Source organism: Meriones unguiculatus, chromosome 2 (assembly GCF_030254825.1).
Source record: "Meriones unguiculatus strain TT.TT164.6M chromosome 2, Bangor_MerUng_6.1, whole genome shotgun sequence".
In the NCBI taxonomy this organism is placed as follows: Eukaryota; Metazoa; Chordata; class Mammalia; order Rodentia; family Muridae; genus Meriones; species Meriones unguiculatus.
In genome coordinates, this window is record NC_083350.1 from 61869709 (window position 1) to 61894015 (window position 24307).

The following is a 24307-nucleotide window of genomic DNA, read 5'->3' on the forward strand; positions in this document are numbered from 1 at the left end:
TAGCACACGGCAGCCTTCAAGGATGACAGTGGCCGGCACACTGAGGTAGGGAAGCCCAGTCCTCACCACAAGGCACTCTTGTGGCCAGTGATCCGCAGCACACATACACTCCTGAACAATACACAATGGAGCTAGGCTAGTACTAGGCCTGCTTCAAGACCACTGATGCTTGCCTGCTGGAAGGCAGATGAGTGAGTGACAAGTCACCTGTTTTCTGAACAGGTTCTTGGAGAAGGAAGAGGCTGGTGAACTGTCCCAACAGAGGTCACCTGCTCCTTTTGTTTATTCATCATTCACTCATTTAACACATATTTACAGGGTAGCCAGTGGTGCTCTCAGATGAGAAGGGTAGTGACCAGGACTAGGGGGGTGAGAGATTAAGTGGTACCTTGGGTAAAGACCCAGAAGCTCTGCCATGTTCTCCAAGAGAACTGGAAGGAACCAGAAGGCTGAGATTGGCCACATCCCACAAATCATCTCCTACAGGCCACCTTGTCTCATTCTTGGGCACACTCTCTCTTCTGCTATGCATTCTTGAACATCTTTGCCAGATACTGAAAAGGGAAGTGTGTGGCTGACCAAGTAGAAATGCCTGAAGGAGAAGAAGGTGATGTTTACACAGTGGAGCCAGGAGTCCAAAGATGGGGCAGAAACCCAGGGAGGAAACACTGATGTGCTAGGCACAACGGGACTTTGTCAATGTAACATGTGTCCTTCTGACCACATAGGAAGGCTTATCAGGGCCATCGGCAATTCAAGCCTCATTTTTCAACTGGCACCCAGTTCATGAGAGGACCCCAGGAGGTTTGGGAGAAACAGAGGTGAGGGTGGCTTAAGGAGGCATGGTGGGTCCTACAACATTGTCTTTACAGAGAGATGCCTGTGGGTGTTGAAGTTCAGAGCTAAGGCGTTCCAGTACAAGGAGCCCTTTCAGGACTGTGGACCCAAACTCGACTCTGAGGGAGAGGCAGTGTCCCCAAAACAGTCTGATCAGCTGGACCCAAGTTACGTCTTTCAAGCTGAGCAGTGGGCATATCTAGCATGCACTAGAGAATGAGGCTGGACTATTTCAGATCACATCACATGAGGAGTGGAAAATGATGCTTGTCTTTTAGTTGTTCATTTCTCTCACCACTTTTTCCCCCTTTTTTTTTCCTTTTAACCCATTTTCAAATATACAGTACAGCAAAATGCAGTACTGTCTGTATTGGGCAACCGTCACTTCCATCATGTTCCAAGACCTTTCATTTACTCCATCAAACAACTGTTTCCTTTGCAAGGTTTTTCCTAGGGAGATGTGAGCAAATGCCTATTCTCCCTGATAAGGCACGGACTAATGACAGATCAAAGAAAAGATTCCAGCCAAGTCCAGGCTAGTGAGTCAGTGAGTTTACTGAGCTTACTTACAGGAACATGGGTGACCCAAAAGCAGCTGTATCACAAAGGGAAAAAAAAAAGCCCAACCCTATCACGGGCAACGACCCATGAAAGCCACATCCCTGGAATCCCTGCCCTGCTTACAGGCAGCTGCACTGGAGTCTCTCCTCCCCAGAAACTTGTTCATTGTTCCATCACTGGCTTTGTGAGTCTTGCACCTTTCTGAGATTCCCAGTCTCATGGTTTCCCTTCGCTTTCTTACAGATGCTGCCTTCAAATGGCAGTGTTCACTTCAGAGAAATTAATCACACAATGATTCGACTCCCGCCCAGTCCCTAGCAACCACTAGATTCCTTTTTGTCTCTATGGAATTACCTATTCTTGTTGTTTCATCTAGGTGGGTTTTTTATACACTATGAGAACTTTTGTGACTGTTGTTTTTTTTTTTCTGGTTATAATTTTCTGAGTTCATCTCTGTTACAACAAAAACTAGAATTATCTCTCTATTTGTGGGTAATATTCGATTGTGCGGTACCACACTCTGTTTAACCATTCTTCAACTGAGGAAAATGTAGGGTGTTTCCATTTGCAGGCTTCTGTTACTAGCATTTCCACAAATCCTCATGTAGGAAATTTGTCTAGAGCCATACCCTTATTTCTTCAGGACAAACCTAGAGTGGAATTGCTTGACAATACAGCAGATACCTTCTTATCGTTTGTAAGCTAACACTTCTGTCTCAAGGTTTCCAATGTGACTCAGGCTATCACTTCATACTTACTAACTAAGTGGCTGTTGTGTGCCAGGTGCATGCCCTCTAACCCTGGGGTCATGTGTCCAATAGACTTTATTTCATCTATACACATGGCAAAACTTAGGTGTAGGTACAGCTTGTCTTGAGGCAACCGACAGTGAGATATCAAAACCTCAGAAGTCAATTCCTGGAATTTTCTCCAACACGAAGGGTTCTTCCACACTCCCAGGGTACCACCACGTACAAGTCTCCATTTTGCGGTGCTTCTTGCAGAATTCGAAACTCTCAATACTGTATATACTCATTTCATCCATGTGAAGATAATATCTTCTAGATTTACTCTAGACAAGTGGCTGCAGGTGCTAATCAAATCTTAATTAGAGGAGGTGGGATATAAAACTGGTAACATTCTTTCATTACATTAATTTTGGCATAAATGAATTAGGGAAAGGAAAACTGAAATGCATTTTGATGGCTCAACTCAGCTGTGGGAGGGAAGCTGCATTTAAGCTGGTTTGGCTCATAGAAATAAGACTCTGCTTTGCTTCCATCCTGTTTCCCATCGAGGTGGTTAGTTTAGGACACCAACTGATGGCAGCAGAAGGGGCTCTCAATTCTCCATCCACTAGATGGTTGGAACTCACAGTACGACCTCGAGTTGCATAGACGAGATGTGATTGGAGCAGCTGTCTCTGTCCCCTGTAGCTGTACCTGTGGCATTTGTCAGCCAACAGAACAGAGGAGCATTTCTGTGCCTACCTGGAGCCATCCATCAGCCCAATAGGAGGTAGAGTATGCTTCATGCTCATCTCCCAAGCACCTCCATCCCTGCTCCACAGAGGACCTCAGCTGCAGAGTATGTGATGAGATCATAGCCCAAGACCTGGACACCTGCCCTGGAATGCTGTCAGGCAATTAGCACAGCAAATGGCCCATAGGAGCTAGTCTCCAGGGAGTAACACCCCCCCCCAACTCTAGGCCCTACTCTCCCATCCCACCTGCCCCCTGCCCCTGCTCACCCAAGATGCTAACACCAGACTGATGGTGCAGATATAACTCTTTCTCCTCCTGGTGTTTGTCAGCCAGAATCTTCTCTGACTCTCCTGCCTTTCCCTGTCTGAGGCTAGCCTTCAAGGACTCCAGATCCAACCTCACCTTGTTACTCTGCCACAGAGTCATAGCACCAGACTTTAGCCAGATCATCGAATGAAGAATGCACCACCTGCAAAATCTGGAAATGAGGAAACAGGTCCACACAGCTGTAGAAATGACAGACTCTGAGGGTGAAGGTGAGAGCCAAACAAGGACAGGGACAGAGAGAGCTGGAAGAACCCACTTTATTCTAGAATGGGCAAATATATAGAAGGCATATGAACTTTCCAGGTTCCTGTCTGAGAGTACCATTCCCTCAGTGTGGCTGGACCCAAGAGGTTAGGTTATGTGTGGGCAACACCAAGTGCCCTAATCCCAATATATAGCCAGCAACATACCTAAGAACAAGCTGAGCTGCAGTGGCTTGAGAGCCACATGGGAGCCATGCTGATTCCCAGTGAAAATGGCCAAGAAAGGGGGGATCATCAGGCCTAAGCCCATGTAGACTCTAGGATAATTGTCTTGTGCCCAAGGGGACAAGGTTTACTGTGATTCTTTAATATTGAGATTTGAGTATAGGGGATGATAGAGATACATGTCACACAAGAGGCCAACCTGAGATGTGTAGGCTGATTTTAGAGAAAATGGAAAGTCATAGAAGATTTAAAAACAAGGACATTAACAGCTCAGAACTTGGCCTTATGACACTTATAGTGATGGCCTGAGACTGAAATGCTTAAATCAAAGGGACAAATTCAGACATAATTGTAATAGGTGAGACAAGATAGTCAAGTAGATAGCAGACATACTATTGACCCATCCCCTAAAAAATTTTTTTAATTAAAAAAAAAAACCAATCTGGTAAATTCAGTTGTACAAATACAAATGTTCTATACATAAAGGGAGCTCACAGAGAAGGAGAAGTGTGGCAAAGGCAGGCAGGGCCACACCTGCCTTCTCACTGCCCTGTGCCCAGCACTCATTCATATGATATTTGGACCTTAGCCAGGACAGAGCAGACTGTAGTGGTTACCAGGATACACACTGAATGCCTGAAGAGGTCAGACCTGTTGTATAGTAGGATAAGGAAAGCAAAAAGGAGTAGAGGATAGGGAGCCATCCCTGAGACACCTTCCTAGTGACCACAACCCTCGCCCAGCTATTCGTTTAGTCTTTCCAGCCTCACTGCCTCCACATTGGAAACAAGGGCCTCTGCACCTTCTCCCTCGCTGGGAAGAGAAGAACAAAGGTGGAGGAGGATGAGGGGGAGCCCAGAAAGTAGAAAATGTAAAAGGAGGAAGCAAACTTCTCAAAGTCAGGCGATCCCTAACATGTGTGAGTCTGAGGATGATCCCCCCTTTCCCAGGAAGTACCGCAGCACTGTTTAATGGTACCCGAGCCACAGGACTGATGCTCAGTGGGCGTCTGTTGGGGCTGGCAGTCGTAGTGGTGAAGGCAGGCAGGCAAGAAAGAGAAAAGGAACCTCCGGGCCCGTGAGGGTGGGAGCCCGCCAGCTGCTTCCAGCTCAACTTTAGGGTAAAGCCAGTTCCCAGAAGACCACACAAGTCTGCTCCAGGTGAGATGACTTTCCTCTCCATCTGCCCTCCTGGATGGTGCAATGTGGAATGCAGAATGCCAAATGTATTTAAGGATGTCACCTCAGTGCACACGAGGGGCATTTATCCTGGCTGCAGCATGAACAACGTTTTCCAGAGAGGCAAAGATAGAGGAAACATCCTAGAGGACCTTCTAGCCAGCCACCCCACCTCTGGCGCCTTGGCCTGCAGGGACCTGATGAGACTGTCCACCTCTCCCCACACAGTGAGATTATTTTTTTGTGTGTTCAGCTGTGTTCTCCCAAAACAAGCCTACTCAATTAGTTGCTTCTTGTTTCCTGAATTATTTTTGCCACTGTTAATTATTTCACACTCCATATACAAGACTTATTGGGGTGGGTAATGGGAAGCGAGGGATCACTTTGAAGGAGCATCACAGCCTTCAAGATGGGAAGGCAACTTTGATTTGTTTCTCTGTTCTGCTGCCTGCCTGAAAGAAGGATCAGAGAAGGCCCAGAGAATGGGAGCGTGGCGCTGGGGTAGAGACGGGGGTGAGTGGCGAGAAACAAATATGGGCTGAGGCTCCCTGTGGGCTAGCTTGCCTACCTATACTACTCCAGAGCGTGTATCTGCCCATGAGAACAGGTAACCACTCTCCTGTCCACAGAAAATGCTTACCTTGTTGCAGCGCACAAGGCTGAGGAGGGGTGCACTTCAGGAGGTACCTTTGCCCCGTGACACAGCAAAGAAGGCAAGACTCATGTCTTGTCATTGTCCTGGGAGTTTCAAATGCATTGTAGTCGACCTGTGACTGTAAATGCTGCAAATATCTTTATTCAGTTTGGAAAGTAGGGCTCAGAGAGAGGTTAGAGGACTTACCTGATAACACCTAGCCAGGAACTGGAACAACCCAGAATGGAAGCCGGGTCTATCTGAGACTAAATCCCCACTTATCTCCTGACACTGCCTTCTGCCAGCTGGTAGAACACAGAGGTTCCTTGAGAAAGGTTACGCCCAAGAAAGAGGACACTTTCTTGAGGTAGGAAAAACTTGATCTCTATGGTCACACCTCTGAGGTCTTGACCCTAAAGATCCCTCTGCTCATGAACTCTAGTCAGGACAGAGCCTAGTCAGGCCAGATTCCCCTCTAGGAACCCCCCATGGTCAATGTGATTCTTTCAGATTAACTCAACTGAAGGAATTTAAGTAGAGAAGCAAAAGCAGGCACTGTAAGACTTGCTTAAGAAAGAATGTGTGCACTCCAGGTCTTTCTATCTCCCTCTTCTTTCCTTAGATTCCCTGCACTCTGCCCAGAATTTGGCTATGACTCTCAGCATCTGCTGTGATACACTGCTGGGTAGAATCTTTCAGAGGCTCTCTGTGGTAGGCTTCTGTCTTGTTCCCTGTTTTCTTCCTCTTCCAATGTCTATCTAAATTGCCTTTCTGAATGAGGATTAAGCATCTTACCCAGGGTCCTCTTTCTTGCTTAGTTTCTTTAGGTATACAGATTTTAGTATGATTATCCTATATTATATGTCTAATATCCACTTATAAGTGAGAATATACCATGCAGAATCAAAACATTTGGGCTCGGAAATCTTTTCTTAGACTAATAATCCAACCAAGGACTATTCATGGAGATGACCTAGAACCCCGACACAGATGTAGCCCTTGGCAGCTCCGTCTCCAAGTGGGTTCCCTAGTAATGGGAACAGGGACTGTCTCTTACATGAACTCAGTGGCTGGCTCTTGATCACCTCTCCCTGAGGGGGGGGGGGGGTCAGCTTTACCAGACCACAGAGGAAGACAATGAGGCCAGTCCTGATGAGAACTGATAAACTAGGGTCAGATGGAAAGGGAGGAGGACTTCCCCTATCAGTGAACTAGGGAAGGGACATGGGAGTAGAAAAGGGAGGGAGGGCGGGTTTGGGAGGAGATGAGGAAACTGGCTACAACTGGGATACAAAGTGAATAAATTGTAATAAGTTTTTTTAATTTTTTTTAATATTTCAAAAAAGGGGGAGATAGGAGAGGGGGGAAAAAGTATGTGTGAAGCTAAGACAACTTCCAGTTCTCTTGGCCTATGAAGCTCAGCAAAGCAAAGCCACTCACACTTAAGTTAGCATATTAGTTAATTTTACTGTGCTGTGACAAAGCTCCTGGCCAGAACACCTTGAGGAAGGATTTATTTTTTTAGGGTGAAGTCAGTCATGCAGATTACAGTATGTCAACCCCAGCTGTAGTGGCATGACAGTGGGGCAGCTGGTCACGCCACAGGTGCAAACAGGAAGCAGAGAATTGAGTCCTGATGCTCAACTGGCTTTCTTACTTCCCCATTTTCATTCAGCCCAGAGCCCCAACCCACAGGATAACAGTGCCCACTTCCCTCCCTGGTTAAAACTCCAGAAACACCCTCATAGACCCCCCAGAGGTGTGTTTTCTGACTGCTTCTAAATCAAGCTAAGTCAACAATAAAGATCAACCACAGAGGCTAGTGATGGATTTGACAATAGCTGTGTGGAGACTTCATTGCATGGGGATAGTTGACCTCTTGGCAGGTGCCACAACCCCTGGCCCCCAAAGTGTCCCATCCTGAGTGAGAAGAAGCCTGGCACTTCAGCCAGATGCTGGGAACTAATTCTGTAGATGCCAGTGGCTGTGCATGACTCCGCCTCTCACCCTCCATATACGATTTTTATTTTTACGGATATACAGAGTGAGGACAGAACCTATGGATTAAATGAGAAAGTTGTAATACTGCTTAGCCATGTTTTTCACATAAGGCATGTGTTTTAGCGTGATAGTGACCAGGGCTATCCACACTGCAGAAAGCCACTGCAGTGTATCCAAAGTGTGTGCTGCCCAGTATCTGCACATGTTGCCACCCTGCCCTCAGCACCCAAAAAGGAAAGTGCTCTCAGGCTCCATGACCTGAAGTGAGTGTACCCAAGGGGGTCAGAGCCAAGCACTGTGTGCCCCATTCTTTTTTAAAAGTTATTTATTTATTCACTTTACATCCTAATCGTAACCTCCACTCCTCTCTGACTCTGAGGTATGCCCCATTTTTAACCAACGCCCAAACTGTCTTCACAGAAAGGCTGCAATCTGGCTGCACTCCCCACCTTGTATGAAAGGCTACAGATGCCTAGAAGAAGAATGAACTTGTCCTTGCACATATAATTCCAGGACCTCTAACCCAGGGTTCTAAGAGAAAGTCCACCCAAAACTCTGGGTCACCCTGTGTCCCAGAAAGGATTCTCTGAAGGCTGTTATGGTGGCCCTCTTGGAAGTTTCTCAACCTAACTGCTTCTCGCTAGGGAGGAAAGCTAAGTTCAAGCCTTAACTCATCCACCCTACATGAGGAGGGTTCATGTTCACACAAATGAGGAGACTTGGAGGACACCACCCAACAAACAAGGAGATTGTAGGGCTTCCACCCACCCACATAAGTAAGGCAAATACAGGAGCTACAGTGCTCATGGGCTGGTGCAACAGAGCCAGAGAAAGAAAGGCATTCAGCAAGCCTCAACAGCAAAGATGGTGGTCTGCAGCATCAATGACAGACAATAAGGATTCTGAGAGAAGTAATAGGTGGGCTATGGTCTTGGTGTGGAGTTCTTCAATACACAGTTGTACATGGGGTTGTAGGAATCCTGCCAAGGTAGGTAAAAGCTCTTTGCTGACTGGATGAGGCTATCACTATGGTCATGATCAAGCACAGTCTCCAAGGCCTCTTAGGTTTGTTGGCTAGTGAACCAGGACTTGGCAAATGGCCAGTGGTCGTAAGAGCTCACGGTACCTGCCTTCGGCCTTCTAGAGAAATGAAACCCTCTCATTCTTCTTGGCTATAAGTGCCCATAGATCAAAGGTTGAAAGCCAAACCCTGGGCTCATCTTTGAGGCAGATGGTGGCAGGCAAAGAAAGGGATTGACCTACAGCCACTTAGTAACCGCTGACCTTTGGGCATGGGCTCATGCATTCAAAGCCTAGCCCCGCTGTTTCCTACTTACAAGTTGTCAGGAACATTCCTTGTAACCCCTGTGAACCTCAAGTTTTTCATCTTCAAACTAGGAGAGATGGCAGCTACTCATAAGTGTGCGGTGACATACCAACCCCACGTGGCAATTCTGAGCTCCAGCTAGTTTCCTTTTTCTTGGGACAGCTGAGGCACGGTCTATTTGGAAGCAAAGAGGACAGAGCCAACTCCATGGTTAAGTGTACAATGCATCGCTTCTGAGGGATAGTTCAGGGACTGCTGCCCTATAAAGGTGGCTGATGAGAGTGACCTCTCCAGGCGTAGAGATGGAGACCATTCTTAGATCAGACAAAGGGAGCAAGAGATAGGCTAGACCTGCAGGGCCATGACAAAGGCTAGGTAAGGGAAGAAGAAAAGAAAACCGAAACTAAACGAGAGGCTGCCTCAGTTTCCCTGCAGAACCAAGAAAAATTATGGCCAAGCTCAAACAACCAGGAAAGGGAAATGGCCTCGTGGGTGCCTGAACCTTCATCCTGAGCCACACACTCTCTTATAATATACTCTGTACCACCTTCCCAGGAAGAGATGATTGCATCCTTTCTGAAAAATAAAGAACAGGAGGGAGAAGGCGAGCCCTCCCTTCTCTCCCTTCGTTCTCCTTCCCTCCCACTCTCCCAGCAGCTCCTCCCTCTCCACCTCCCGCCAGCTCTTGCTCTCCGTTGCTAAGTAGATGGTAGGTTTATTTGCGGCTGTCGGTTCCCAGTAGAAAAATTTCATCTTGGAGAGCCGCCTGGATGGAAATGGCTTCAGCACCGATTTCATGGAGAAGGTCTGTGCGGTAATTAGTGTTCACGAGGGAGGAATTGGACTGGCAGGCTCCCAAGAAAACTACTCCCCAAAAGTTAGCTGGAGTCCAGAGGGCTACATCAAATGCAGTTCCAGAGTATGCCTTTCCATCTATATATAGACCTGCAGACAAAAAATGGGCGGCTTGGTGGCTAAAGGTTCAGGGGGGGACTGGCCGTGGGAGGCAGAGGCAGCCTGAGCTGTAGAGACCACTGCAGGAAACATGAGCTGCCCTCCTTTACAGCTTCTTGCTTAGCCCCTGGGTGCCTTTTCCCTTCTTACTGCACCTTGCTCCTTTCCCCAGGATAGAGCCTTGGTAAGAGAGGAAAGGACAAGAAGTAGGGAGTAGGGGAGGGGAAGCAGAGAAGAAGGGTATGGTATCCCCATGCTGGTCAGCAGCAAGCTGAATTCCTAAAGTCATGCTTTATGCTTGCCTGCTAACCTTGTCCTCCCGAGTGTCCAGCTCTTCCTCCTTCCTCTCTCCATTGAGGGTTCAGGTGGCACTTCTGGCTCCAGATAAACTCCCTGACACCCTCCTCTGCCCTTTCTTCCTCAGGGCACCTGTAGCTAAGGTATACTCACCCACCGGGGGTTGTGTGCCATGGCCTTCTTCAGTGTTGCTTCTGTCCACAGGCACACCCTGAGCTGCATGTCTCCAAACCTCTGTCTCCCTCTGCAGACCAGAGCAGGGCAAACAGTAGCCCCTGAGCCTTTATTGGAGGAACTAAGAGTAGGAAGCCTCAAGGTTTGGATGCTCTGTTTGGTCCTATGTAACCTCTAGAGGTAGAGTTAAAATTCTGGTCTTTGATTCTTTCTTCCTGTCTTCAATTGCTGCAGCTTCCACAGAGTGATCTGTTCCTTAGGTAGAAATTTGTACAGTAAAAGTCCAGGGTCTCAGACATCAGGGCCTTGATAGAAGACCCCATCCTGGCTTCTCACCCATGGTTCTGCCTTCAGCCTTGAATCTCTTCGAAACTAAGTACTACAAAAGCCATCTTTACCACAAACCCATGTACTACAACCCTGAACCCTCAGCTCTGCACTGGCTTTGCCTGTCTGTCTGCCATCACTGAAGCCAGTCCCATACCTCAAGGGTGTGAAAAACTCTAGGCGAGGTCTGTGTGGTCAGCCTTGGCTACAGCACACAGCTGCCCGTTGGCAGAAAGTCGAGAGAGAAAAGGCTACAAGATGTGTCTCTCCTCCACCCTACCCTTGCTGGCCTGAGCCTTCCAGTGCCTCTCCTGGCCAGGGAGTATGATCACTCAGCCAAAACAAAATAAAGTGCCTTAGAGAGCCAAGAGAAATGATAGATCCAATGAGAAAAAGGCAGGGCAGCTGGGAGAGTCAGACCCGTTGGGTGGCAATCATCTCTAGAACAGAACCCTACACACCTCGAGGGGCACATTGAGCACCTTAGACCTGTCACTCCAGCCACTGCTCATTCTCCACCTAGAAAGGGCAGAAGGCCTGATCGGATGCAGCCATATGTCTACCCATACTTTTATTCCCCTGTTGTCTTCCATTTGGTGGTAAGCCATGGAAGCATGCTTCCATCTGTTGATGCACACACATTCTTCTGCCTACACAGTCAGAGACCTCTCACGCTGCTTATATGAACTTGCTACTCCTGCTCAGGATTCAGGTTGCCCTGGGCTCTCCAGCCTTTTGGTACTCTCCACTCATCTCCAAGGACAGCAGTGGATCCAATCTCTAGTTATCTTGTTGTGTTTGAATGGCTGCTTAGCCCTGACTGTATAGATATAAGAGAAGTGCATACTATACACATATAAAAAAGAGAAGCACATACTTCCTATTCCTTCCTCATCCCCACTCATTCATTCTTTGATTCTAGAGACATGGACCCCTGAGCAGGAATTTATAGAGCTCATTTCACAGATAAAAAAATAAAGTCCAAAAATATTTATTGACTCACAGAGGGCTGCAATTCACCCATCAAGAGCTTGCTCGGAGCCTCCGTGCATCATTCCCTTGTAGACTATTGTTCTCTTCTCATCCTATGCCTCTGCCTCATGCCAAGCCCTGTAGCAGAGAGACAATGGATAAGTGTCCATGGCATATGGGGCTGGTTTCCCAGCCATGAAGTTCACAGAGGCCTCTTGAGAACTCAACAGGTATGTGGATACAGTGCCCAAAAACTTCACCAGATTCCTTCCCAGCTGAAACCTGTTCCCCCTGCTCTCCCACAGTCACCCTCTGGACCTCCTCACCCTGCCCAGGTGTCCCTTATGGGTAAGGCTGTCTGAAACCTGTGCCACTCCTGAGCTGGAGATCCAACCCCTCTAAGCATTGTCTGAAGAACACTCCCTCCCACTTTCCTCTCTCCTTTCCTCCCAGCTCACCTTCCCAGGTCTTGAAAATTCCTCCTCTCACAAAAAAAAAAAAAAAAAGAGAGAGAGAGAGACACAACAGCACCGCAGTGCCTCTTTGGGGAAGCAGGAAGCTCTAGCTCTTTGTCACCCTGGTCCCTGCCAGCTCATTACATCCTCCTGTCATTAGCATATTAGATACATGAGGTAAACAAAACACACTTGCATCTGAGATTCTCAATACAAACCAAGATCGCTCTGAACTGCACATAAGCTGGCTGTGCAGAAAGAAAGGCAAAGCCCCTACTCTGGGGAGCATAGATGAGGGTAGGGTTCAACCAAGTGACATGCACAGGTTTGATGAAGGGAAGCAGACAGTAGCAGACGGTCTAAAGGCTAAAGTCATTTTTCACACCATGGGGAATGCGAGCGTCATAGCACAGCCATCACTACTGACAATAACAGCTATATCAATACCCTCCCCGATTCAATGCCTCCTAAGGGCTCTGCTCACCTAAGACTCCAGTAGGTAAGTATCATTATTGCCTGTCTGTGCACAGATTAAATAAACTGCTCAGAGGCTCCTAAAACAAGCTACTGTCTGAACCTGACCTATCATGCAAAGTTTGCAGCCCTTTCCATGACTCCAGATGTCCTAAACATTTAAGCAGTGGAGGTTGGGTGGTTTTCCAGAGTCCTCAGCTGTCTGATCACAGGAACCTTAAGTTCTATGCTGAGTCTGGGGATAGGAAAAATATGCCTGGAGTAGTCAGGAGAGCAATTAGCAGTGTACACAAGAGAATATGGATTCAAGTTGTTAAACAAAAAAAAGAAAGGGGGTGATGAGGAAGAAGACTAGAAAGGAAATAAAGAAGAATGAGGAACAGAGGGAAGGAAAGAGGAAAAGATGGAGAACAGAAAGCTAGAGAGTCAAAGATGGCTGGAGGAAGTTTCTCAGGACTGATGCTCTGTCAGCCTCCAGCCCCTTTAAATTACTGGGGGTGGAGGGGTGCAAACTCATCTCACCTGCTTTGTCTTTGTACCTGCTTTTTTTCCTAACACTAGCCTGAGAATAGAGACCCTGCAATGAGTTCTGGCCTAGGCAGAGTAGGGGCCAGCTAGGATGATGTTGGGGGTGGAGAGGAACAAGACCTTTAATCGCTTGCTGCCTCCAGTTTCTGCCCTGTTATCTGGGATGATGACCCCATTTATAAAGTTATTTTGAATGTGTCAGTCCCTGTAAAGCAGTTAGCATAAAACCCAACACATAATCAAATATTGGGGAGTGTTCACGGATGTCCTCTGCCTCCTAAGAGCACCATATATATATATATATATATATATATACAAGCTTTGATTCACCGGTGTGTCTGTCATACTCTCGTCATCTGACCTGCTAATTTTACCTAGGGACTCCTATAAAAGAGTATGTTTTCCATCATCTGAAAAATTGCAGATGACCAATAATGGTTGTGAGAAGACACACTGTGTCATCCATCCAAAAATGTCAGCCCTCCTCCTAGTCACATGGCTTATTGGGTCTTTTATACAGTCAACTGATTTTTCAGCTCAGGGTTTTTTTCCCCTTTCTTGGCTATGTGGTCCTTGTCTGAAGGGAAGAAATAGAGCTGACTGCAGGACTCGGTTTAGCCTTTGCTAATATGTTCAACGCACCCTCTGGGCCAGCAATTTATGGGTAAAGTGGAGAAGTTCCAGCCAGAGCCCCGAGCTCACACCTCTCTGAAACGTGATGATGGTCCCTCAGTAAGGCTCAGAGGCCAGAGGGACTGACTATAGTCCAGTACTCTCATCGCTGCTGCAGACCCCTCCCTGTTGCAGCCCTTGGGTTAAATATTACTAAATGCCTGTGGTTGCGCTTGTCTAATTGACACTGGGTGAAAATCAAAATCAAGTCAGAAGAGTGGTTTAAATAACTGAGGGTAAGGGAGAAAGCCACCATCAGCAGAGAGCTGGACTGTGGCCCGACAGGACTCAGTGAAATTGTTTTTCTTAAAAAAAAAAAGTTGCATTTACCAAACATTGATCCTGTAATAGGGAACTTTTGGCTATTGGTCTTTTCAAAATAGCCTGTCTTAGATGCTGAGGTTGTGATTTTTGTGGTTGTACAGATGCATCTCACACACATGTACAGGTGCACACACACACACAGAGACAGAAAGAGAGAGAGAGAGGCACAGACACACACAGGTATAAAGAGACAGACAAACATGCAAAGAAAAAGAGAGGAACGGACACACAGACAGACAAGAACACATAGAGAGAACACACACCCTGTTTTGTTCTTTCAGTGGCTTACGCCTTCTTAGGAAGAAACTAAAGAAGAGAATTTAGATTAGCAGTTCCAAGGGCCTACATGCCCAGCCTCAGGGCAACCAGAGGAACACCCACCTACCCCCGCCCTGATTCTGATAAGTTTGATCTTATTAGGGCCCAGCCCAGCCCATCAGCTGGGCTCTTATTGAAGAGATATGATTTCCACAGATGACAACAGCAAAAAGCCATTCAAGCACACACAGTTTTTGAGTATTTGAACCTGGAAGGAGGGTCTCACTCAAAGGTGAATCAGGAGGAGCTAGGAAACTGAGGAAGGTTGCATGGAGGGGCTATAAGTTTAGTGGAGCTTTTTGGATGGGAAGATTTGGTTAAGGACCCAGGAACAAGGACTGGGGAGATGGCTCAGTGATTAGGAGTACTAGCTGCTCTTCAAGAGGACCTACATTCAATTCTCAACATCTACATGGCAGTTCACAACCATTTGTAAGTCTAGTGCCCAGGAATCCAGTGTCCTTTTCTGACCTCCACAGGTACCAGGCATATACACAGGTTATTTTTAGATGGTTCAGGAACAAGAGAGGCATCCTGAAGGAGCAGTGTGAAAGCCAAGCCCCAAGAGTGACATGGGCTGTGTTGTTGAAGAGATAACCTTAGCAGTGTGGCTGAGGAAGAGTCTCTGTCTCCCAAGGGACTCATAACTCTGCCTCTTGCTGCTGTGACCTATCCTCCTTTAGCGGGAGAAAGGAGTCAGATAAGCTCGTCCATCTTCTCCTTAACACACATGGCACCTCTAGGGCCAAGATGAGTCTCTGTGGTGCATTCAGAGAGTTTCAGACTTGCTAATGTGGAGACAGCATCAGGAGCAGCTAAAGTACAACTCCCAGCTTCCTCTGTATAGGAAATGGTATACTCTCAGGGAAATGACCCTCACCTCTACTTCTAGGAACCACCATAGAAGGCTCCAGCAAGAAGATCCCTATCCAAAGTTGTAAGTATGCACTGAGATGCCTCTGCCAGCTTAAGACTCTCACCCAAAATGGCCTGGGCCACCAGAGGCTGGGATGGGGCACCATGTGTTTCCCATTTGCTAAGTTCAGCATGTCACATAGGAGCTAGGCCGTGTGTGAAGCTACCAAGTTCCACACAGACAGGAAAAGAAAGAGAAGATATCTAAGGCAGGTGGAGAGATCAGAGGTGGTTTCTTTCCCCCATACCTGTTCAGATGGCCTCAATGTGGTCAGAGATCTACCTGTTGCCCATCTCTTAAAGTCTGGTGATGGGTAGAAGGCCTCTGAGAGCCAGTGGACCATGCCTACATCCCTACAGGGTGGCTTCTTACACTGTTCTTAGAAAATTCAAAATAGGAGGATCTAAACTGCCCTCTGCACTAATTAGAAAGGAACAGGTCTGGTGTCTAGGATCTAGCAGGGAGTTTCTCCTGCACTGGTATGAGCAGATGTTCTAAAGGCATTTAGAGCCCAACCTTGATGTTCCACGAGTGCCCTCTGTGGAAGAGCCCTGGCATCCTGGTCACTGGTGCTTAAGAGGACCCATTGGTAACTGAGGTCAGATGCCACCTTAGCTGCTCCCTATGTCCCTGCAGGAAGAGATCATCCCCGAGTCCTATCTCCAGTGAAGGACATGGTAGCAGGTGGGAAGGGATAATGTTTTCATGCAGGAATTCAGTATCCCTCTGAGTATCTACCACACTCATATTTTTCCTCAGACTTGTCTAAAACCCCTGAGGTTGATGGTAGGAACTGAGCCTCAAATCAGCCAATGGGTGGTGTTGGGTGTTTTCCCTTCTGCATTAGTCATGTCTAGTGCCTCTTGCAGACTACTTCTGAGCTTTTGAAGGTTGATAAACACCCCACCTCTCCTCTATCATGTAGGAATAATCAGATATTCGATGTGACAGGGCTTTGTCATGAGTAGGGACACCCTTGTCTTTTCCTGGGGGTTCTGGGGAGCTGCCAGCCTAGCACAAGGACACAAGAAAAAGCCCTGTGGTTGTAAGAACAAAGGCCACAGTATGGTCAGACAAGCAGACAAGCTTTTCCACAGGCCTGCATGGGAAAGGCTAGTTTACTACACCCATACGCTCTCTGTCTCCTGGGCCATCAATGCAGGCCAGGAACTAGAGAACTCTTCACCGAGAGAGAGGTGAGGCGGTCAATATTTCATGTCCATTTTTTTGGGTTTTTTTTTTCACAGTGCTGTAGAACACAAGACACGTAATTCTCTAGTGTTTAGGGTGTAAACAAGGGCAATTGGCAGACAGAGTCACTTGGCAAAGGACCCACAAGCTTATCTTTAACCCTTTCTGGTCTGTGGCTCCTCATTCAGAGCCACTGTGGTCTCTCGGCGTTTTCTGCCCAGCAAGAAAAGAAAAAGGAGGTTGGCTCTGTTGCCCTGAAAGTCTCAGTTTAGGTCAAGGGATATATGGACCTTATTCTCTGGAACCTCTGATTTAGAAAGGAGACCCTGGGAGGGCAGAGTTGAGCCTGGTTGAAACAACATTTATTGACTGGTCTTCCCCCCAAGGCTGCCTCCTCAGAGGCAAACTGACTGCTCCACTGCTGCCTCACTCTCTCAGACTTCATGCCCCACCCCTCACAAACCCCTTCTCTCCTTCAGTCAGTCATTGCCCATCCTTACTCTTCCCTGGCCAATCCCCAAAAGACTAGGGTTCAGAGATAGCCTCTGCATTATAGGTTGTCTGGCCCTGTCTGGAAAAGACCCTGCCTGCGTAAGTAGCTCCTATAATAGAGTATCTCCATTTGGGACAGAGAGATAAATATGAAATAGACAAAGAGTCACAGTCCAACTAACAAATGAGGTGGGTAATGCCCAGGGATTCTAATAATTGTGAGGATGGTGGAGTAAGGAAAGGTTTTGGAAGGAAGCAGGTGGGTTCACCTGTGGAAGGACGTGAGCCTCTAAAGGAGGGAGTCACGAGGCAAGTAGCAGAGGAAAGAGCAACGTTCTAACTCTACCAAAGCAGTGGAAGTCAGATGCTATCTGTGGCAGGAGAGTGTCAGTCTTTTTACTTTGGAGAAGGATGAATTACAGGAACTATTGGACTTGAACATGGAGACAGAAAAGGGAGTGAGGAAGATGATCTCCCTGGAAAGGTTGGTGTCACAGGAACTATCAGGAGGGATCTTGAGAAGATGACACAGCGGTTGGGTGGAAAGACAAGCAGAGGAGAGCTTGGTGCTCGGCTTTTCATGCTCACTACCCTGACTGCTGGGCCCATTCTCAAGTGGCTCACTCTTAGTGCAGAGCACAGGCAGTGTTCAAGAATGAGGCTGCAGAGAAGTCTCCAGCATGTAATAGGCATGTGGGTTGAATAGAACCCAAGAGTGGCTCTGGAAGGAGGTACGGGCTTGGGAGAGAGCCACAAGTAGGGGGAGTACGTGAGTCCAAGACCATGTGGAGAGTCTAGAAAAATGTGGTCGAGAATACCAGTTATCTTCTCTCTGGGGACACTTTCTGACTGTCCTTCCTCCCTCTGCCCACCGAAGATATGGGTATCACTTCTCAGCACAGAATTGCAACTCTGTGTTAAAGACCACAAGGGACCTTCGGGAGCATTCTGAGGCCAGGATGATGGTGGCCTGAGGATGTAGTTTCAGGCTCCATAGCAGGCCCGATAGAGGCAGATTTCAGACATACCCTCTAACATCATCCAGCCCAGTATGCTTCAACATGCCCTGCTTTGTGTGAAAAGAGACCTTTCTCAATGGGCTTGCAAAGCCAGGTGGTGAGGGTGCAGCCCTTTCCCTGACCCCTCTCTCCCTCCTTCCCTTTCTCCTACCCTCCCTGAGTCTGACTTATCAGTCCCCTGCAACCCTGTGCTTTCCTGATCCCCCCCCCGCCCCAGATCTTTCCCACTTCCTCCAAGCCAGCTGATTCCAGGGCCTGAAAGACCTGATGTTTTATTAAAGTCCAGATCTTCCTATTCTAAGGCCACCTTCCTCTGACTAATTCTGTAATTCAATTAGTAGGAAGCCAAGGCCTGGCTGCGGGGGGGAGGAAGGGGAGCCCATCACATGGGGAGTCTTTCCTTCCGTGATGATTACACCCCAGGCTTCAGCCCTGTTTGAGTTGGGCAGGAAATTGTTCTTCCTTCACTTCACAGTGACAAGGGCCTTTTATCCTGGCTCACGGGGGCTTTGTAAATTACTGCCATCATCTCTGTACAATTAATTCTGCTGCACTGTGTTTTTCCCCCCACATGGAAGAGGGTTCCACCCACTCTCCTAGGCATCACCAATGCCCCTTGCCCTGTGGTGGGTGGCAGACTGTTCTGCTAGAGAATGGTAGCCAGCCTTGCCCACACTTTCTCCTGTCCGTGCCTCTACACCACCCATTCCTATCTCTCCCAGGCTGGATTCTTTTACCCAGGCCGTGTTGTTTCATTTCTCCCTGCCTTCTTTCCTTTCTTCCTGTGCTCGCATCCCAAGGCTCCCAATCTTTCTTCTGGCCTCGATCATGGCTGTTTTGCCCACTTTTTTGTATCCTTTTTGGTCTCTCAGCCTTCCACCTAATCTGAGAGATATAAAGATGGTGTCTCCACCCTCACAGGATGGCAGTCTATTCAAAGACACAAGACATGAAATTGGCAGATAGAAGGGATGAGTAAATACAAGTGGCAAGCCAGAAAAGGTTAGGTGGCTATATAAAGAAGAGCGAACCGGGGCCAGAGCATTCAGCAGGCAGCAGAGTGAGGAGTGCCAGGGGAGAGGCAAGCCAGGGTGGACCAGCAGAGGTTGGCAGGTAGGCATAAAGGTGCACCTCCAGCTGTGAGGAAGAGGAGGAGCTTAGGCCATCAGTTACTGACATAGCGCTATATGTAATTTCTCTCTAATTATGTGATTTCTCTGTCCCCACTCCCATCCAGATGGTTTCCAAAATTCCTTCTTCTCTGACAGACGGGTTCTTTTCTGCTCAATCCAATGTTTTAAAGGGAGATGAGAGAGTTTAAAGATCCTTGAAGGGTAGAAGATTGGCAATGAGCTGATACAAGTGGATAGATAGGTGGGAACTCAGGGTGATGTCGTGGCTCACCCAGAGATTCCCTGGATCACTTGGATAGTTTCTCATCTCAGGACACACACCTGGGAAAATATCAAGAGACCATGGAGTCTGGCAATGCTCTCAGAGCAACTGGCTACCCTATCATGGATTCAATTCCCCAAACACTGACTCCTCTTACTCAGGCCTATAAAACAAAACTCACACTTATAGGTTGATAGGCAGAGACCTGCATCCAAGCTCAGAGCTGCACTGTCCAGTTTCAGCACAGAGGGGACACTGAGGCAAGAGGATATCTGTCCCACCAACAGATGATTGTCTGTCTCTCTCTCGTCAGCACAGGTCCTGCATTCTATCTTACCAACTCTCATCTACCTCCTTTTTATTCCATCCTCTTTTCGCACAGATCTCTTTTTCTCTTGAAGGCTAATTATGCAAGTGATCTGTGAATACAGTCTGAGTCTGCATGTGTCAAACCAAACAAAAAGTGCAAAATCACCACGGGGATACATCCCCCATCAGCACCTCATGCTCCTGTGTGCAGCTTCTTGTAACTTTGCCTGTAAATACAGACAAGAGTACATACGGAAGGAGTGGGATATGCCTACACTGTGTATCCATGGCAGCAATTATCATACAATTTGTTTTTCCTCTCTGACGAGGCTGCGAGAAAGTACCAACAGAAGTGTTGGTACATTGAAGGCCAAATCACCTTTTTAACTAATGCGGAACAATCAGTCTTAAAATAGAAATATTCGAGGACATTTCTTAGGTTTTTGGGCTTTTTTTTTTTCTATCCCTAACGGCCACGATGGACTCTTGTTCTCCCCTTTCAGAGGACAAGTAGCAGACCATGTACTTACAGGGTGGGAACTTGGAGAGGATGACTGGGCCTGAAAGCTGGGAGAAATCTCTCTGTCACTGGCCCCATCACATGGAGGACACACCCTTTTCAGAGCTTTCCAGGCCCCGGGGAGGAAGCCCTGGGACTAGACCCACACACCCTGTGCGGTTGTATAGCCACTCCGTGACGGAGTCTGCTTGCCACTCACACTGTGGATTCACAGAAGGCCTCTGCAGGGCACTCTAGGACAGTGAGTTTGGCTGACTTACTAGCTGCCACGCTGAGGCTGGCAAGCGCTGTCCTTCAAGCTACCCCGGCACCACTGCTCAGGACCTGAGGGGTAGCAATGGGTAGTAGCACCTGGCTGTTCTGGTGGGAGCTGTGAATACCTCTGCCTCTGCTCTGTTCCTCAGTAGGTGAGCCTCGAAGGTGTCTGATAAGACCTGGCTCATGGGGCCCCACCTTGGCCTCCACCACAAACCCATAGTTGTGTAGAATATCCTGTGAAGACATGAGCTCCACCAATAGCCTCCTCTCCACCAAAGCTGCAGTACCCTAGGGCTCTGTTCTCATCTGACAGGAGGCAAACCGGTCCTTCCCCACACTCTGCATTTGGCATTAAGAGCAGCTTATCCATATCGGCCTTCCTTGAACAGCCTTGAGTGAGCAGACTAATCTCTTCTGCTGCAAAGTGATGTGCAAATCCAACCGCTGAGAGATGGCTGGATAAGAACCAGAGACCTCTGTGTAGAGATGAACCTTCCTCACAGAGGGGCAGAGCGATGGAGGATGAGGGAAGGGCCGAGACCCTCATCCTCGGCCCTTCTCCACTTCCTCCATCACAAGGGAGAACAAGTACCCATAGCAGGTTCCACAGGGCCTGGCTTCAGCTTTGGTTAACAATCCCTAGTTAACAGGTTTCCCTACAAGCTCCTAAGAGCTACTGTCCCCAGGTTAGGTATAGTATAGATAAGGAACAGAGGATTCAGAAAAGGTAGCTCTGAGTGACCTGTGGCTGGTACAGGGCTCTTCTGAGCAAAGCTGTGTGTCAGCTTCTTTGAGGAATTCCAGAAGATGGTTATGAGTGCTCCGTCAGGTCTGATCTGGGAGCCCCAGGAAGGAAAAAGGCAACCCGCAGTGACCCACCCACTGCCCCTCACAAACAACCTCAGACTCTGCCACCACAGAGGAAGCTCAGAGTATAACATCATCCATGAAGCCTGGGGCAGCTCTTGGCAGCCTCTGAACACAATTTCTGTAACTCTTCCATTACCGCTGCTTTGGCCCTCCTACCAAGTTAGCCAAGGCATTTGCACATTCAAGGGTCTCAGTAAGTCAGGCACCTCTGCCCTGTTCTGAGTACAGAGAAACAAGCAGAAACAGAGCAAGGTAGATCTTCTGGCCTCATCTGAGCATTAGGAGACTGCCAATCAATGAGCAAATAGATACTAATGTCATGGAGCAGTGGGTGACAAGTAGGAAGAGAAATAGGGCAAAGGGTCAGGGGGAGATGTGTTTGCTTGAGGTTGGGATGGTGGTAAGTAAAGGGGTGAGGGAAGTGATGGAGGAGGTCACATCTGATAGATACCTGCAGGCAGTGAAGGAGGAAGCCAGGCCAGACTGGTAGAGGGGTTGGGGGAGGAAGTAGTCATTGCAGAAATGGGATCTGAAATAGAACAAGTCTCATTAGAATGAGAAAAAGTAAGGAAGCCAGGGAGTGAGCAAGGGAAAAACAACTGTTAGAAGATAACATTCAGAGGTGGAAATGGCAGGGGGAAGCTCACTTGGTCCTGGGAAGGGGTTCTTAAAAGATACGGGTACATGGTGAAATTCTGAGGGCTCCCAAAAACAAGGGAAGAAATTCCTGGAAGCTGGACAAAAGCAACAGATTTCCCCCTCTGGAAATCTTAGTTTATTACTCTGGACCATGAAAACAATATGGTCACTCCCTCCTTCTCCTTCTCTTCCTCTTTCTCCCCACACCTACCCCTGACCTTGTCCCAAGCTGGCTTGCCTGCATGCAGCTGAGGTGCTGGCTGCCACTCTGTAGCAGGCAGAAGACAAGGCCAACAAGGGGACAAGGGAACAGGAGGAAAGACGCCCCTGGGAGAGGCAGGCGGCAGCACGAGGGACGACGTCACAGGGCCTCTGACCGCTATTCATTTCAGTCGCCTGTGTCTCCATCAATAAACGTCTGCCAGTGACCAGGAGGGGAAGAGGAGGGAGAGGAGTCAGAGGAGGGAGGAGGGGCCATGTGGGCCTGGTCCAGGGTAGGGAGGATGCCATGGAGACTCCTTGGCAGGAGGCAGAGCCAGCCCTGGAACCAGAGCTTCTGCCTCCCAGGCTCTATTTCTTTTTTCTACCTCTGTTTCCCTCTCACACACTTTTCCTTCCTGCCACCTCTCCAGCCAGCAAAGCCAGGGGAGCAGGATCCATTTCTACATCAGAAGGGGAGGAGCAGAGGTTAGTGGGTACAAGCCTGATGATGGGAGTAAGGCAAAGGAGAGGACATTGTGGGGATTCTGTGCATCAAGTGGCCACAACAAGCCTAATGGCTAGACCTGACTATGCAGCAGCCAGCCACTGCCAGCTGGAAGGCCATGGGAGAAAAGAGCCTGACTCTCGCACAGAGGAGGCACCAGGATGTAGCCCATGGAGGGACTGCTTCAAGAAGACTCATAAAATGACTGTGTTGGGAGCAGTGACAGTGGAGAAGGTAGACTGATCACAGAAAATTGGGTGAGAAGTAAAAGGAGCAGGGGAGGCTAGAGAAAGAAGCCTATGCAGGTAGAGGTCTATCCTACAGGTCCTTTTTCTAGCATGGGGTCACAGACGGCTTTACAAGCAACCCTGGTTTGGCCAAAAGCAGCCTGTACAGTTCTACCAGGGCTTCCAGCTAGCACTGCATTCGGCCATTCCTGCAAAAAGAGGAAGAGGTGCCCTGTAGCCAGTCACCTAGAGGAAAAGCCCAAAACCTCTTCTGTCACCAAACCTTTGCCATGGTGCCTACAGCAGGGCATTGAACCCTCCAAAGAACAGGTTGCACTGCACAGAACACTACAGAGTCCCTGACCTGAAGCAGTGGAGTGGGGTTGCTACCCCACGGTTCAGGAGTAGAAGGGGACAGTACTTTGGAGAGCACTCTCAGCTCTTTGAACCCTAGAAGACGCGGGTGAGGTGGTGTGAGGCAGAGCTGCCCACAGGAGTTAGAGGCAGAACACAGTAGGCCTCAGTGGGTTTGAGAGCACAAGAAACCTTCAGGCTGGGAGGTGTGCGAAGACCCTCGCCACAAATGTGACAGCAGGAACTGAGGCAGAGAACACAAAGGACACATGACAGCCCTATTTGATTGATTAGAACAACTGACCTGGGGGTGGGTTCCCCCTTAAAAAATCCGGCCTTTATTGGGAAGGTCCCTGACACTTGGACTACTTGGGAGAGGTGGGGGAGAGCAAGGAAGGAGACACGGGAAAGAACAGAGTGAAAAACAGCCCCTTCTGGGAGGTGTAGGGGCTAGAGTTGAAACTGATTAAAAACAACACTGACAAGGAGTGGGGAGAAGGCAGAGGAGACGCCTGAAGCACTCGGGCGCAAGGACGGAGAGAGACCCACGGGCGGGAGGGGGGGCTTGGGGAGTGGGGAGGACTCCGCGGAGGAGCAAAATAGAAAAAGTCACGGGAGGAAGGAGAGGCAGCCAGACGGGCGAACGAGGGGCAGGGAAGCTCCGAAGAGAGCGCCCAGGAGAGAGCGAGGTGGGGAGAGCAGTGACGAGCAGGAGGGCGGGAGAGTGGGGCGGGCGACAGGGCGCGGCGGCGGGCCGGACCTGGCTGGGGGCGCCCCCACTGACCCTTGTTGCCGCTTGCTTCCCTCCCAGGCTGCGCTTTCCTCACCTACTGCGAGCGTGAGTCAGCGCTGAAGGCCCAGAGCGCGCTGCACGAGCAGAAGACCCTGCCCGGGGTAAGTGGCGCAGGCCCCGCGCCGACAGGGGGCGACTTCGGGAGGTCCGGCGGCTGCGCGCGGGGCGGGGACAGCAGGGACCCCGCGGCCCCGGCCGCCTCCCGCTGAGCCCCCCGAGCTCGCGCCGAAGGGAGGGTGCAGGAGGGCCGTGGAGACTGAGCTAGGACGCGCCCGCCGCCACCGAGGCTCCCGGCCGTCCGGGCCCCGACGGGGGAGGAACTTGGCGGTGGCCGAGAGCCCAGACG

At 48.9% G+C, this 24307-nt stretch overlaps 1 protein-coding gene across 50 annotated transcripts in view; it reads left to right on the forward strand.

The window, feature by feature from the left end:
- The window catches only part of Celf4 (CUGBP Elav-like family member 4), a 273122-nt gene that overhangs the window by 50829 nt on the left and 197986 nt on the right, over positions 1-24307 (forward strand). For 49 of the 50 annotated variants that reach the window (XM_060377526.1, XM_060377528.1, XM_060377529.1 and 46 more), the window contains exon 2: positions 23980-24062. In XM_060377526.1, the coding sequence (XP_060233509.1) occupies positions 23980-24062 (83 nt within the window). Of the gene's footprint in view, positions 1-23711; positions 23858-23979; positions 24063-24307 lie in introns of those variants that run through there. The other variant, XM_060377573.1, reaches the window with a different exon arrangement.